Source organism: Castor canadensis, chromosome 4 (assembly GCF_047511655.1).
Source record: "Castor canadensis chromosome 4, mCasCan1.hap1v2, whole genome shotgun sequence".
Lineage (NCBI taxonomy): Eukaryota > Metazoa > Chordata > Mammalia > Rodentia > Castoridae > Castor > Castor canadensis.
The window spans coordinates 129,968,013-129,984,718 of record NC_133389.1 but is presented as its reverse complement, the minus strand read 5'-3'; the positions used below and the strand labels follow the sequence as shown (position 1 = coordinate 129,984,718).

At 33.2% G+C, this 16,706-nt stretch overlaps 1 protein-coding gene across 3 annotated transcripts in view; it reads right to left on the bottom strand.

Annotated features, from left to right (window-relative positions):
- The window catches only part of Agps (alkylglycerone phosphate synthase), a 131,740-nt gene that overhangs the window by 70,568 nt on the left and 44,466 nt on the right, over window positions 1-16,706 (bottom strand). For all 3 annotated transcript variants that reach the window (XM_074071158.1, XM_074071160.1, XM_074071159.1), the window contains 3 exons: window positions 15,616-15,696; window positions 10,945-11,070; window positions 9,211-9,319 (listed from right to left, as the gene is read on the bottom strand). In XM_074071158.1, coding sequence (XP_073927259.1) covers window positions 9,211-9,319; window positions 10,945-11,070; window positions 15,616-15,696 — 316 coding nt within the window. The remainder of the gene's footprint in view (window positions 1-9,210; window positions 9,320-10,944; window positions 11,071-15,615; window positions 15,697-16,706) is intronic.

The following is a 16,706-nucleotide window of genomic DNA, read 5'->3' as shown; positions in this document are numbered from 1 at the left end:
TGTTTTTCAAATAATAAAACATAGTTATGATCTATATGGCCAGCAATTCCATTCTAAATAGACCCAAGAAAATGAAAACATTAGGTTCACACAACATTTTGCACATGAAGCTTACTGTAGCATAATTGTTAATGGCTAAAAAGTTGAAATAATTCAATGTCCATCAACTGATAAATGGATAAAAAAAATGCAGTATATGCACACAATGAAATAGTATTCAGTCCCAAAAAGGAATGATATGGGGCCGGGGCATAGCTCAAGTGGGAGAGTCCTTGCTTAGCAAACAGTGAGACCCTGGTTCAATTCCCAGTATCACAGAAAAAAGAATGGGGTACTATTAATACATGCTATGAAAGCTGAACCTTGAAAACAAGGTAAGTGAAAGAAGTCAGTCACAAAAGACTACATATTATATGATTCTACATCTGTGTAATTTCCAGAATAGGCAAATCAAAAGAGATAAGAAGTTGTTCAGAGCCTGGATTACGAGTGGGAGGAGTGATAGCTTAAAAGTACTAAGTTTCTTTCTGAGGTGAACTTCTAATCCTTTATCAGAAAAAAGGCAAAAGGCTAATAGAAAAGCTAATAGGACTATGTTCTTTTCTCATCCACCAGCGCAGCATTATCACACCCATTCTTTATTACCAAGACAGGTAGTATCACTTTAATTTCTAAAGTTGCTAATTTTCTTCCATTATGCTGACACCATCATTAAATTTACTTCTAAATCTTTTTACTCTTTTCATACTTTTTTAGCAAATCCCTGATAGTCTTGTAATTGATAACTCATGTTCTACAAATAAATTAGAAATTTATCATACATAAATTCCTAAAGACATAAATTATCTACTTACTCTATTTATTTTACTGGGCTGAAATTCATTAGAGAAGGTCAATCTAAAACTTGATTTTAGACAGGAAATTTTTTTCTACTGGAAACTAAACTCCCAAGTTCCCAGGTTTTTATGAAGTATTTCCTTATTTCTGAGAAATAAAGCCATTTGAAAATAATTCTTTAAGTCACAGCACTGTGATCTAAATATTATGCCACGAAAAAATTGGAAACCATTTAACCATAACCAGTAAGTATCCTTAAATACATAAGGTTATTTTCAATGAATGGAATATCATATAGCTCTCACACAGAATGAACTGATGCTAAATGTGACATGAAGTGAGCTCTATAAAAAATTAAACAAGCAAAGAACAGTAAACTCCCATTTGTGTTACATATAGCAGTAGTGCTGACTATGAGCAAGAAGAGTGCCTGTCAGACAGGGCTAGGTGGTGGATTTTTTTCCCTATACATCTTTGATCACCTTTCGAATTTTGTACATTTCCACATATCTGAATTTTATAAATGTATACATTATTTACTCAAAAAGCTAACTTAAAAATGTATTTACTTTTACATTAGAAAATATTCATCAAAATTCTCATTCCATATCAAAATTGTGGGTATTGGTTAAGACTGGCTTTTCCATGCTTTAAATTTCTCTATATTGCCTCATATACATCCATACACACACACACACACACACACACACACACACACACACACACACACACATATGCATATGAGTAAAACCTATCTTAACAAGTAGCAAAACCTACCATAACACCATAAAGGAGGAGGTTTTTAAAATTATGTAGTATAAAATGTGACACGGCATTACTATAAGGCTAATGAAATGACTAAGAAGAATTCATGCAACTAGCCATCAACAAGTCCTGCATGGTCCCACTGTGAGATCCAAATCCATGCAAATTTACTTAATCAAAAGGCCCATTTCTGTGGGACTTTAATGTATTTATTGATTTTTTTGCTTTGGGAATAATTACATCAGTAGAGTAAGACAAAACTGCATAAAAGCCAGGTAGAGTGGCCCATGCCTGTAATCCCAGCACTCAGGTGGCTTACAAGATTATTTTAAGCTTGGGGCCACACTGGAGCTACATAGTAAGATCCTGGCTCGAAAACTAACAAACAAACACAACCTACCTACATTACTTATCACTTGATGATATGCACATATAATGCAGTATTTTATATCTACTTTGTATAACTGCTTACAAATAACTTCATGGTAATGTGACATCACAGAGGCTTACATATAATACACTTTTGAGTTTAAAAACTATAAATAAAATGCAGCATTTCAGAATTTTTAAAAACAATATTTGTTCTCAAGGAGAAAAGGAAGGTTTCATCTGCTGTTTGATATAAAATGCAAGTACTTGTTTGAAACAAATAAAACCTTTCATGCTTAAAAATGTAATCTCGGGTGACTTAAGAATAGCAGTCACTGGATACTGAACCAGTTACTCTCTCTCCAGTCCCCATGTACAACTTCCAGTATTACTGGAAGACAAAACAACACAAATCAAAAACCCTCCAAAAGAACTCCTACAAGCTCCCTGATGCTCTAAGCTCCCAAGGACAGAAAGTGAATGCGAAGTTTAAAAGATTACTCAAGAATGACTAGCAGGTAACTGAAGACTTGGAGCAAACAGACAAAACCAATCCTACAAAGCAAACTTTCAAGAATGATGTAAAAAATCTGAACAGGACTTGAGTAGTTCATAGTTCCGGTTAAAGAAATCAGTGTGAAAACGGGAAGAACTTTTAAGATGGCAGCCTTGGAGAAGGGAGTAACACACACACACACACACACACACACACACACACACACACACACACACACACACACACACACACACACACACACACACACCTCCTGAAGACAAGGCAATAAAGGGAAAGAACAAGAGGAAAAGAAAAGATCCTACAGAAATTAAAGAGAAGACATACTATCACTTCCCACCAAAAACACACTATTCCATAAAATAGCACAAAAGAGGATAGTCAGTATTACACTGATCCCAAAACCAGGCAAAGACACCTCCAAAAAGGAGAATTATAACCCAATCTCCTCAATGAACACTGATACAAAAATCCTTAATAAAATAACGGCAAACCGAACTCAACAACACATCAAAAAGATCATTCACCACGACCAAGTAGGTTTCATCCAAGGAATGCAGGGGTGGTTCAAAATACAAAAATCAATAAACGTAATAAACCACATTAACAGAAGCAAAGAAAAAAACCACTTGATCATCTCAATAGATGCAGAAAAAGCCTTTGGTAAGATCCAACACCATTTCATGATAAAAGCTCTAAGAAAACTAGGAATAGAAGGAAAATACCTCAACATTATAAAAGCTATATTGACAAACCTATAGCCACCATTATACTTAACGGAGAAAACTGAAACCATTCCCTCTAAAATCAGGAACTAGACAAGGATGCCCACTATCTCCACTCCTATTCAACATAGTACTAGAATTCCTAGCCAGAGCAATTGGGCAAGAAGAAGGAATAAAAGGAATACAAATAGGTAAAGAAACTGTCAAAATATCCCTATGTGCAGATGATCCTATACCTTTAAAACCCAAAAATTCTACTCAAAAGCTCCTAGACACCATCAATAGCTATAGCAAGGTAGCAGGATATAAAATCAACATAGAAAAATCAGTAGCATTTCTATACACTAATAATGAACAAACTGAGAAAGAATATATGAAAACAATTCCATTTACAATAGCCTCAAAAAAAATCAAATGCTTAGGTGGAAAGCTAACAAAGGATGTGAACGACCTCTACAAGGAAAACTATACACTTCTGAAGAAAGAGATTTAGGAAGACTATAGAAAGTGGAGAGATCTCCCATGCTCATGGATTGGTAGAATCAACATAGTAAAAATGTCTATACTCCCAAAAGTAATCTACATGTTTAATGCAATTCCCATCAAAATTCCAATGACATTCATTAAAGAGATTGAAAAATCTACCACTAAATTTATATAGAAACACAAGAGGCCACGAATAGCCAAGGCAATACTCAGTCAAAAGAACAATGCTGGAGGTAGCACAATACCTTACTTCAAACTATATTACAAAGCAGTAACAATAAAAACAGCAAGGTACTGGCACAAAAACAGACATGAAGACCAGTGGAACAGAATAGAGGACCCAGATATGAAGCCACACAACTATAACCAACTTGTGTTTGACAAAGGAGCTAAAAATATACGATGGAGAAAAGACAGCCTCTTCAACAAAAACTGCTGGAAAAACTGGTTAGCAGTCTGCAAAAAACTGAAACTAGATCCATGTATATCACCCTATACCAGTATTAACTCAAAATGGATCAAGGATCTTAATATCAGACCCCAAACCTAAAGCTGGTACAGGAAAGAGTAGGAAATACTCTGGAATTAATAGGTATAGGCAAGAACTTTCTCAACGGAACCCCAGCAGCAAATCAACTAAGAGATAGCATAGACAAACAGGACTTTATAAAACTAAAAAGCTTCTGCTCAACAAAAGAAATGGTCTCTAAACTGAAGAGACCACCCATAAAGTGGGAGAAAATATTTGCCAGCCACACATTAGACAAAGGACTGATAATCAGAATAAATAGGGAACTTAAAACACTAAATTCTTCCAAAATTAATGAACCAATAAAGAAATGGGCAAGGGAACTAAACAGAACTTTCTCAAAAGAAGAAATTCAAATGGCCAAATAACACATGAAAAAATGTTCACCATCTCTAGCGATAAAGGAAATGCAAATTAAAACCACACTAAGATTCCACCTCACCCCTGTTAGAATAGCCATCATTAGCAACACCACAAACAACAGGTGTTGGTGAGGATTTGGGGAAAAATGAACCCTCTTACAATGCTGGTGGGAATGTAAACTAGTACAACCAGTCTGGAAAAAAACTGGAGGCTACTTAAAAAGCTAAACATTGATCTACCATATGATCCAGCAATACCACTCTTAGGGATATACCCAAAAGAATATGACACAGGTTACTCCAGAGGCACCTGCACACCCATGTTTATTGCGGCACTATTCACAACAGCCAAGTTATGGAAACAGCTAAGATGCCCCACTACTGATGGGTAAGAAAATGTGGTATTTATACACAATGGAATTTTATGCAGCCTTGAAGAAGAACGAAATGTTATCATTCGCTGGTAAATGGATGGAATTGGAGAACATCATTCTGAGTGAGGTTAGCCTGGTCCAAAAGACCAAAAATTGTATGTTCTCCCTCATATGCGGCAATTAGATCAAGGGCAAACACAACAAGGGGTTTGGACTTTGATCACATGATAAAGTAAGAGCACATGGGAGGTATGAGGATAGGTAAGACATCTAAAAAACTAGATAGCATTTGTTGCCCTCAATGCAGAGAAACTAAAGCAGATACTTTAAAGCAACAGAGGCCAATAGGAGAAGGGGACCAAGAACTAGAGAAAAGGTTAGTTTGAGAAGAATTAACTTAGAATGTAACACACATTTACAGGTAATCAATGCAAGTCAACTCCCTGTACAGCTATCCTTATCTCAACTACCAAAAACCCTTGGTCCTTCCTATTATTGCTTATACTCTCTCTTCAACAAAATTAGAGATAAGGGCAAAATAGTTTCTGCCGGGTATTGAGGGGGTGGGGGGGGGAGGAAGGGGTGTGGGGGAATGGGGAAGAAATGACCCAAACATTGTATGCACATATAATTAAAATAAAAATTAAAAAAAAAAACAAAAGAAATGACCAAATGAGGAAAGAAACAGAGTAACAACTTTAAAAGCTTATAAAAATGTCAAGGCCAAATTATAAGTACACAAAGAATAGGCTCAAATGAAAACTTATTAAGGCCACTACAAAAGCACAAAAATAACCAAGAGAAAGAAAATGAAATAAAGAAGTCAGACCCAACCCAATCATTGTACGCACATATGAATAAATGAAATTTAAAAAATAAATTAAATAAAAAAAAAGCAGCAGAAAAACAAACGAACAAAAAAAGAACAAACAAGTGAAGAAATAGGTACTCTAGTCATTTCTCAACAAAGTGATGCATGGTGCCAGCCACACACTCTCTCAGAAACAGTATGTGCTGTTGGTACATGCAGGGCTACATGTTTGGCTCACAGTCATCGAACCAGCAATGCATCTCTAAATGCAGAATCATCCAAATCTTTGACTTTGTTGCAAGAAATACTTTAATCAACTTGACTAACTGGAGTCCTTAGGAACTCTTTTCTTTTTAAACTAAATCTCCAATATTTCTGAAATAAATCATCTGGGAAATGCTAGCTAAATAAATAAATGAATGAACAAACAAACAAACAAAAAAAGAAGTCAGAGAAAAAAATATTTGAAATGGAAAACAAAGGAAGTTAAAACATGTATAATTGGTGCTCCTAAAGAAGAAAAATCCAAACAATAAAACGCTTCCATTTTTTAAATAATATCTTTTTTAAATTTAACATTGCAATACAAAAGTTCTCTCCAGAAATAAAAGACTTGAATGTATAGTTAGAAAGGGTCAACCAGATACCAGAGCAAAATGATTCAGAACAATCAACTATAAATTTTAAAGCTATTAAGATAATTTGATAAAGAAAAAAAATCCAGGCAAAAACAGAAAGCAATCTACAAAGGGAACAGAATTAATCTGTTATCATTTCTTTAAAACAATATATACAATCAAATAGTAGAGTTGCATTTTCAAGAAACTTAAAGAAAAGATGACCTAAAGATATATCCATTCAAGCTGTCCTTAAAAGTATCAAGGCCACAGAAAACCAGTTTAGAACATTCCAGAACTCAGCTGATATTCAAATATGCCTTTCCTGAGGAATTTACTAAAGGAAACTCTATTTAATAAAAATATGATTGGTGAAACACTACAAAAAGACTGATATTAATTATTTCATATATTTAGTTGTAGAGCACAGACTAAACAAAAGTGGATTACAGGTTAAAAAAATTAAAATGTCTTTTAAAGTTGTTTTTCAAATAAAAGAGCAAATCATTATAAGTTATTAGTAAACTTTATATATAGGAAAAGAATGTAAAACTTTTCAAATGCTTTGAATATTTATTATAATTTCTATTATATCAATCATGTTATAGCAGCCAAGATGGGAGAAAAGAAAGCTGCTCATTGAAAAAAATTATGAAAAATTCTTAACACCAATTAATACAAACACATCAAACTTTATGTGGTTTATCATATGTAGAACTTAGGACAGTGGAAAATAGGCTTTCTAATATAACAGTTTCAAGGCTGTCATCTAATGAATCAACTATAGTTTAAACAAATTTTTTCTTGTTAAGCCTGAGGAAAAATTTATGATCACATTTCAGGCAGGAGGTTAGAATGTACAAACTTCAAAATAACACATAAAAATACATTTTATAAAAGAATATGATTTCACATAAATTTGTTTTCAATCATGTTATCTCCTAGTCTATATAAAAATAATTCTATATTTATGTGCAAGCTAAAATGGAGATTAGAAGTCATAAACTATAAATGTCAGACACCAAAATAAATAACAGCTAGACTTATCTCACTTAAATATCATAATTTACCCTAGTATACTTAACTTTCTATAAATCATATTTCTTTCCTTGCTTGCCTTCCTTAAGGTCATACAATAATTACTATTAAAGGTAGTAACCAAGTCTTTTAGATAATACATTTTTAAAACACTACTTTTAAAAGCATAAAATAAAACAAATTACTCTCCCCAGCATTACTACCCCTAATACTCCTAGACCTGATGTCTATTCTACCCCACAATTAATCTTTGTGTCCCAGTTAAACTGAAAAGCTGACAGCTTCATGATGAAGCAGACATGGTCCTTCCTCACTTCTAAGCCTGCCTATGTGTTGTTTCACCAAGGCAATTCCTTTCTTTCTTCCTTCAACTTAACCTGGAATTATTTTCCTTCTCAACCTTTAAGAATCACTGTTAAGTATGACATCTTTGAGGAAGTCTTCTTGAGTACTCATCAACCTTAATTGTCTGCATTTCTCCATATTTACTTCAATCACAGAATTTATCATCCTGTAGTATGATTAAATTATCTAGCCTTAAGTGAACCAGCACAGTATCTAGCAACCAGAGTTTTAAAAATGCTAATTGATGGGAAAAAATGTTTGATGAGGTTAACTGAAAAGTTAATTTATATTTTTAGAACTGACTCCAATTATGTGTACATCAATAATGTAATTTAAAATGAGTTTTAATATCTATTCCTCAATTTGACATCTGATGGCAAAGTTATATTCTTTAACTTTGAAATAATACATTAGTATAAATTTCAGAAAAATGTTTATTAGAGAACTATAGTATTCTAAAAGAATTTTAACATCTCTTTCTTATTAAAAATGTAGTATCATCTTTTCATAGAAGAGTATGTTGATTAGGAAAGGAATAAACTGAGTAAATTGGAGAGATATCTTGACAAAGGTTTGTCATTCACTATGCAAAAGATCTAAGCTTTACCACTGGCCATCACCCTATCATGTCTTAGTGATATGATCATATCATTGAGAGAAACTGTGATTTTTTTCCCTCCTTGATGTTACTGTCAAAGATTAGAATTCATGTGCCAACATCTTAGTTCACTAAAACTGTTCATTTGTTCCTGAATATAGCTAAATGTTTCCAAACTCTTTTTCAGCACAGAAAACCTTCCAAAGTGATTAATGAGAGCTCCTTTACTAATTTAGACTCTTTCTTATTTAAGTTTATCTTATTTCTTGAATTTAAAGGATACCCCTCTCTTTAAAATCTAAAAAATGAGCCCATGTTTACCTTATCCATACAATTTGCCACTGTGCCTACCTAACAGTTTGCAAACAAAACAGAAGGAATAATGTTAATTTTCTTCTGATAAGTACAGGAATTCCATGTTTTAGATGAGATGAAGAATGACATCCTAATCTACCCAATATTAAATAACCAAGCCAAGGATACTATTCACAATGTGAAAAATTAAATGATCAACAGAAGTTTAAATCCTTGTAAATCTTAACAACTACTTTTCCTAAAATTCATCAAAAAATTCCAAAAGAAATATTAAATAAAAACAAGATGACCACACTGTGTCTAGAAATGTAAAAAAAATAAAATGTAAGTTTAGTAAGATGTTCTCACAATAAAATCTTTATGAGGAACTAAATAAAAAATAAAACATTTTAAAGTACATCCTGTTACTTAAATACATAAAACATGTCTTTCTTTCAAAGATCTGATATCATAACATCATAGATTCTCATAAAACTGAGTCCCTAACCTGTATTTTTTTCATAATAAATTTGCAATTCTACTTACCTTCAGATCCCATGATGAAGTGATGAATATCAGGCCCTGTTGACATACGAGGTCCTTGAGAGCTTTTTTCTATTACACCTCTAGGTGTGACCATTTTAATATGAACCACCTGTTTAACATAATACACGAGATAAATTCTAGGCATCTGTGTGTGTGTGTGCATGCACACACATTCATATATCTTTATATAAAACACTACTTTTTAAATACTGCACTAAGTGATAAAGTGATGTACTTTAGAAATGTATTATCTTTTAGAAATTCTTAAACTGAAGATAAATTTCAATATAATCTTAAAGAGATAAAAATCATTCTAAGATTATATACCTCTTGATTTAAGTTGGTTTAAGTATACTCATCTCTTAAGAATGGAAAAACACATAGTGTTAAATCAAATTTAGTCTAGGGCTATCCATAAGATCAAAGAACTAAAGAAAGCAAAAAATTAGCAATGATAATACCTTAATAGGTACAGTCTTTCATTTACTTAACAATATTTATGAAGTACATTATTCATATCAGGCACCGTACATCTAGATGATAAGAATTCTAACAAAATATGTATTCTATCTTCAACTCCATTTAGAAGAAAAAAACAGAAAAGAATGAAAGATTGTGATTACATCTAAATCAGGATGGACCTTGGGGTATATAGACCAATGGTACAGAACTTGCCTATCAAGCCTGTAAACTAGATTCTTAGCCCTGCAAAAACAAATAAATAAATAAAAGTATTTATTATATATTATCATTTATATGTAACATATAAGTTATATGTAATACATATATAGAGCTATAGATATATACCAGGATGAAGAAACACCAGCAGTGACTGAGTTTAAAAGAGGGAGCAAGAGAAATTTGTGATGTGATACACTGCATAGGTGAGAAAGTAGGTATACTGTGGGAGGAGGCTAATTCTAAAAACTAGTTTCTGATATCTGAATAAGAAAAGATAAGTAAAAATCCAACACATTTTAAAATAGATTTTGACAGATAAATAACCACTGTTATCAAAAGATATAAGCAGAAAACATCAACAGGTAATTTTTATAAAAAGAAAAATGCCAATGAGGACATTTTAAAACCTTACATTTACTAGTAGTTAAAGAGTTGTAAGAATTAAAGATCATAAAGTGAATGCTCAACAGTCTCTGGTATATAGTAGGTGCTTCATAAATGTTTCCTTCAACACTTTCAATATTTTGATTTATATAACAAATCACTAGAAAAGTTACCAATGGAACCAATAACACCTAAAACCTAATTGATGTGTGCATAGTTACACTATTATCACACTAACTCCCACCAAACTGGCACAGAATGGTACACACAGTAAACATGACAGGTCATATTATTACTTAATAGAATAATTCAGTCAGGCTCTGTAATTCTACACATAACTTTTTCAGAAAAAATGAATGCAAAATCTCCTAAAGCAAAGGAGTAGCAATAATGAGATCACCAAAACAAATACACTAAAATCTTAGTAGAGATTAAGACTGAGTTTCCACAAACCTTAAATATAGTTATTTATATATTTCATTAGTTATGAAATATTTACAAGCTTATATATTAATTATTTTAAAAAGGTTAGTCTTAAATAATGACCATAGCTGTGTCTTTTAATTGTTTCTATTGGGAGATCTGCCATCCAACTTTTAATTTTTAAAGATTTTTAACCATTTTATCTATGTTAATTAGCTATTATATAATAACTAGAAAAAAATTTACCAGGTCCTCAATATTGCCGTAGATATTCTTCTTCATGCCTGATGCCCGAGTAGATATCCATCCTCCCACAGTGCTGAATTCCAAGGAATCTGGTTCATGACCTGTACAATAGCCACTTTCTTTAAGCTGAAAAGCAAAAAATGTACATTTTACTAGTGAAAATGGTCCCGTTCATACAGTACTTGACATATTAACTCCCTGCACTATAAAATTTCCATGTCATTGCTATTTTGAGTCATAAAAACATGTATAAAAAAAGAGGCTGGAGGTGTGGCTCAAGTAGGAGGGGGCCTAGCAAGCGTGAAGCCCTGACTTCAAACCTCAGTACCACCCAAAAAAAAAAAGAAAATACTTTTATCATACTTATCTTTAAAAAAAGAAAAAATTTAAGCTTTTTCCCAGCGTACAACTATAAAACTAAAGTATGGCCCAAAACATAGCTGCATTTTCCAACTGTTCAACAGACAATCTTATTCTTTACAACCTTTTTGTTTTAAAGCCAGCTGTCCCCTCTTGCTTCCCCCCCCCAAAGACAATTTAAATACTTATGGAGATCAGATTATGCTTAAATAACTACCAACTTCACCTAAACACTTTCAATAAATAAAGCACTTAATCTCTTGTTTTCCCTACCCTAATATAATATGCAGCAGACCTGCAGAAAATCTGAGCAAATTGCCTGTACTTAATTCTCTCAAGGAGTAATGTGTTTTAATGTACAGCCATCTGTCCAGATTTGCTGCATGTTATACTGTCATTTACTTGTGATGCAGATCATGCATTCCTGTACATTAAACAGTCACTTGTTTCTCATTTTTCTACATTAGCTTGGCTTCACCATCTGTACAGCACCTGAGGTTGAATGGATGCCCTCTACTGCAACACCACCAAAGCCATTCCACTGAAGTCATTTTAAAGACTCAACAATCTCCAGTCAAATGGTACAGACAGCACCATCTGCATACCCACTGTCTCCTACACTCAAGTCCATCAATCTGTGTTGACCATTTTGATAGTCTTCCAGTAAAGCAACTGCTTCTATTTCACAAGCAAGCCATGCAGAGATGTAGACTTTGTCAGCTATATTTGTACCTGTGTATTTAAGTACAGTATAGAGCTGTAATCCAAAATTTGAAAGCCTATTAGGTAAATATAAATCTGTTAGGGTTTGCACAACAACAGAAATTGTTTAACTTCTCTAACTTTCCATCTTGGAAAACAAGATTTGAAAAATATCAATTGTTGCATAAGTTTTTTCATGAACTATTCAATATATGAATACTTAATTTTCAGAGGTTAATAACGACCCACAATCAAGCCAGGTTAAAATATACATTATCAGACCTGCATTTCTTCTTTAATTCCATTCTCTCAAACAATCTACATTGACATTATTTTTCTCAAAAGACTACTGTTCCTCAATTTTATGAAATTAAGAAAAGACATTCACTGAGTTCTAAGAAATGCTAGAAACTAAATAGTTTTCACGGAGAGGGGAGGAGGTAGGGAAAAGGTGTAAAGAGGGTGAATATGTGTACACATGAATGTAAACGGGAAAAGATACCTGTTGAAACTATCTCAAATGGGGGTTGGGGGAGGAGAAAGGAGAATGGTGGAGGGGCTGAATTCAATTGTAACATATTTGATATATTGTATGAACCTTTTAAATACCACAATGTACCCCCACCCAGCATAACAATAAGTTTTCATATATTCTTATAACAAAACAAATCTTCACATAAACTATAGAAACTGATTAAATAGATACTTTAATTATCTCTATCAGTCTATGGAATATTAGATATACTGTTAAATTGCCTCTTATATCTAGTAGGCTACTCCAGTTACAAGTAACTACTGTGTAGCAAGAATTGTTTAAAATAATGAAAATGAGGATTCGAAACAAAAAAAAAAGAAAACCACACAGTTCCTATGCTAAGGGAGCTCTGCCTAGCACATCAATTTTAAATCTACTTCCTTGTTAAAAATCTAACTTCCTACTAGGTAAGTAAAGTAAATATAATGGTTAAAAGCTTGGGTTTGAGACTTGTCATTTAACCTAGCTAGAAAATCTGCACATTACATTATTAACTTACTTCATCCTAACACAAATGAAGACAAATTATTCTCATTTCAAAGATGAAGAAATTGAGGCATAAAGGTTAATAACTTGCCCAAGGTCACATAGCTAAGAGATATATTTGAAGTTTACAGCACCTAACAGCTATTAGAAACAAAACAGATAATAGGAAGTTATTAGAGATGCTGACCATAGAAATAAAGAAATTAAGTCACATGTCCCGAAGTACTAACAAAACAGTCAAAGATTTAATAAACATGAAAAAATGCCCAAATCCATAATTGACACATTCGTGACTTCTCTTAAAATTTATGCATTTTAAAATCAATGTAATATTTAAGTTGAAGGAATTAAAATCTGCTACCCAACTACTGTATTTATGTCATTTTAAAACTTCTAGAAGAAAAATAAAGACATTTTAAGCAGGTTATCTCAACTAAAGTAGAAACCGAAGGACATAGAACTTTAATGAAGAACTTCAACTGGGATCAAGACAACTACAGAAACTATATTATAGCCTACTGGAGGCAAAAAAGTTCTATATTGTTAGTTAAGGAAATGGGTAGGTAAAATATCAGAAGTTCTTGCTCTAAGAAAATGTCATTTAAATTTCAAGGAAATATGCTTCTTGAATTTTAATTCTAACCTTTAAAAAATAGAAAGTAAACTTAGAAATACTACATCAAATACTATAATAAAGGATATAAAATTGGAGACATAAAAAGGCCACTCTGTTATTTAAAAATAAAAAAATGTGTTGATGATTCAGGCATAATTGTGGAAGTTTTTCATTAAATGTTATACTGAAATTCATTATAAATGATAATAATAAATCCTATCTTGACTTATATAAAACTATGACTTATTTGAAGATACTTATGTATTAATTGATTTATTTTTTGGTGGGACTGGGGTTTCAACTCAGGGCTTGGTGCTGATAAAGTAGGCACTTGACCACTTGAGCCGTACCTCCAGTCCACTTTGCTCTGGTTATTTTGGAGATGGGAGGGGTCTCATGAACTATTTGCCAGGGCTGGCTTCGAACTGTGATCTCAGCCTCCCAAGTAGCTAGGCTTATAGGCATGAGCCACTGGCACCCTGCTGTTATTTTAAGACCAATAACAGTATCTCAACACATACGTTTGATCTTATTTTAATGCTCTGCATATTACTGGTTTAAATCAAATAAAAGTTACAGGACTAGAGGAGTGGTTCAATCTGTAGCACCTGCTTTGCAAGCATGAAGCCCTGAATTCAAACCCCAGTCCCACCAAAAGATAAAATAAAATAAAAGTAATAATTTATGATTTTTTTCAAACACTTTCAAGCAGAATTAGTCACAAGTACACCATCTTCAATCAACATTTCAAGAAACAAGTAAAAAGATAAAAATAATATTGACGATCACAATATGTCTCTATGTCCTATTCATGAAAGAGTCTCTATAACCCAAGTTAAACAAAGTAGGCTTTCTAATTTTTGTTTATAAAAGCCATGTTACAATCATCCTGACCACATTTGAGGATGTTGAAAGAGCCTTAATTTTAACAATTACCTGCTTAGAATCCATTGAAAAGAATTTAGTCTTCCAAAAATTCATTAGGATCTCCAAAAAGTGCTATAAGCATTCTAAGGGTTCACTATTCATGAAATAACTAGATTTATGCATGGAAAAGTTCAATGAATAGCAAATACCCAGCTGATGCAATTTATCACCAAGATCTGAGAATTCTATTTCTGTGTTTTTCATTTTGCTCCATTCCTATTGCTTTATATCAGGTCACCCTCAGCTCTTCCCTAAATTATTGTACGAATTTCTTAAGCAGCTGTTACAAAGCTCATCCATCCTCTACACAATAGTCTCATCTTTCTAAACCCCTAAGGGGGACTTTATAAGGCCCTTTATAAACTGACCTCTTTATGTGTTCCTGGCTTCATCCTTTATCACTACTATACCCACTCCACCCAACATACACCCAAAATACAAACCCCAAGAGCACTTACCATACACTACCATACACCTACACTAGACTTCAGGCATACTCAGCTCTCTGTAGTCCCTCAAAAACAGTATCTACTCTTAAAGTTTCTGCACATGCTTCTCCTTCCTCTGACTGAATTATTTTCCCTATCTTACCTCCTTTCTTGCTAACTGACTCATCCTGAAGTCATTTTAAATGCCACATCCTCTGAGAGACCATCTTTGTCCAATTTCTTCTTACCTGGCCCCATCTGATAATCTATACATCCTGAGTTTAGTCTCCACATAGTAATTCTCACTCTGAATCATCAATTGTCTATGTAATTATCTTTCTGTCCTAATATAAACCATCTGAGGGTAGAAGATGATGCAAAAGGATTAGGGGTGTGGTTCAAATGTAGAACCCTTGCCTAGCAAATGGGAAACACTGAGTTCAATCCACAGTCCCACCAACAAGAAGGGTAGAGAGAAGAGAAGGAGAGGGAGAGAGGGAGTGACAGAGGAAGGGAAGGAGGAAGGAGGGAAGGAAGAAAGGAAGGAAAGGAAGGAAGGTACTTCATTCAGACAGAAGACAGTTATCTTGAAAACCTTAACTGAGGAAATGACATACCTGTCTTTCTAAGTCTTGTCCTGTTATGCCAGCTTCTACATGAGCTGTCAGATTGTTCTCATCAACCCAGAGAATTCGATTCTGTTGCAAAGGAAGGCAGAAGTCTCATTTCTATGAACTATTAACATCTTCTCAGGAAATATATAAAGCAACAAGTGACAAGATAGTAATTAAGCAAGTAGGGTTTCCGCTCACTACCCACATGAGAAATGAATTCCACTATCCCTTACTATGTAACATGACAGACACAGTGACAACGACAGTATTTATGCAGGGGTTGGTTTAAAACATAGACTCTGTCTTTAAGCAGACATTAATTTGAATTAAGCTCCACCTTTAATGTAGGCAAATAACTGTCTAGGCTAGTGTTTCCAGATAAAACGTAGACAGTAATACATACTGGCAGAGTTGTTACAAGAAATAAATGATACTGCACATAAAAAACTTAGCATATGTGAGATCTGGCATTCTGTAGATACTATTTTCACTACTATTAACATAGCAAACATATCTAACTGAAGAATCAGAAAATGGAATAAAAAAACACCTGCTAAAGACATCCAAATATAATAAATGCCATCTCTGCTTTTTTAATCTGAAATAGGACCATAATCCCCACATAGAAATCAAAGCATATCCCTGCCTTATGCTCAAAATAAGGAACTGAATATTTTCTGGCTCAACTTAGCAAATGTAAGATTGCCAATAAGAAATGGTTTATGTGAATAACTGTTAGTTGAACTAACTTTTATACGTGTATACACATACACATAAAAATCTTCAAGAATTTTTTTCTGTTACTAAAAGCAGACTTTCCTTCTCTCCAACTGAGCAGATAATATACACAATCTTTCATATGTGGAAGGAAACTTTATATTTTAGAATACTCAATTTCTTGACAATAATGTATGTAAGTCTAGTTCATAATAAAAAAGAACACAATAAATGAAACAAAATTGGCAGTGTCTGCCTAAAGTCCAGATTTGAACACATACAAAGAATTGTGCTGCTTAATTCATAGGATTGTAATAAACATTAAAATGTAAATGAGTGTATTTTTTATTTTATATTATATAAAACGCTAAGACAAA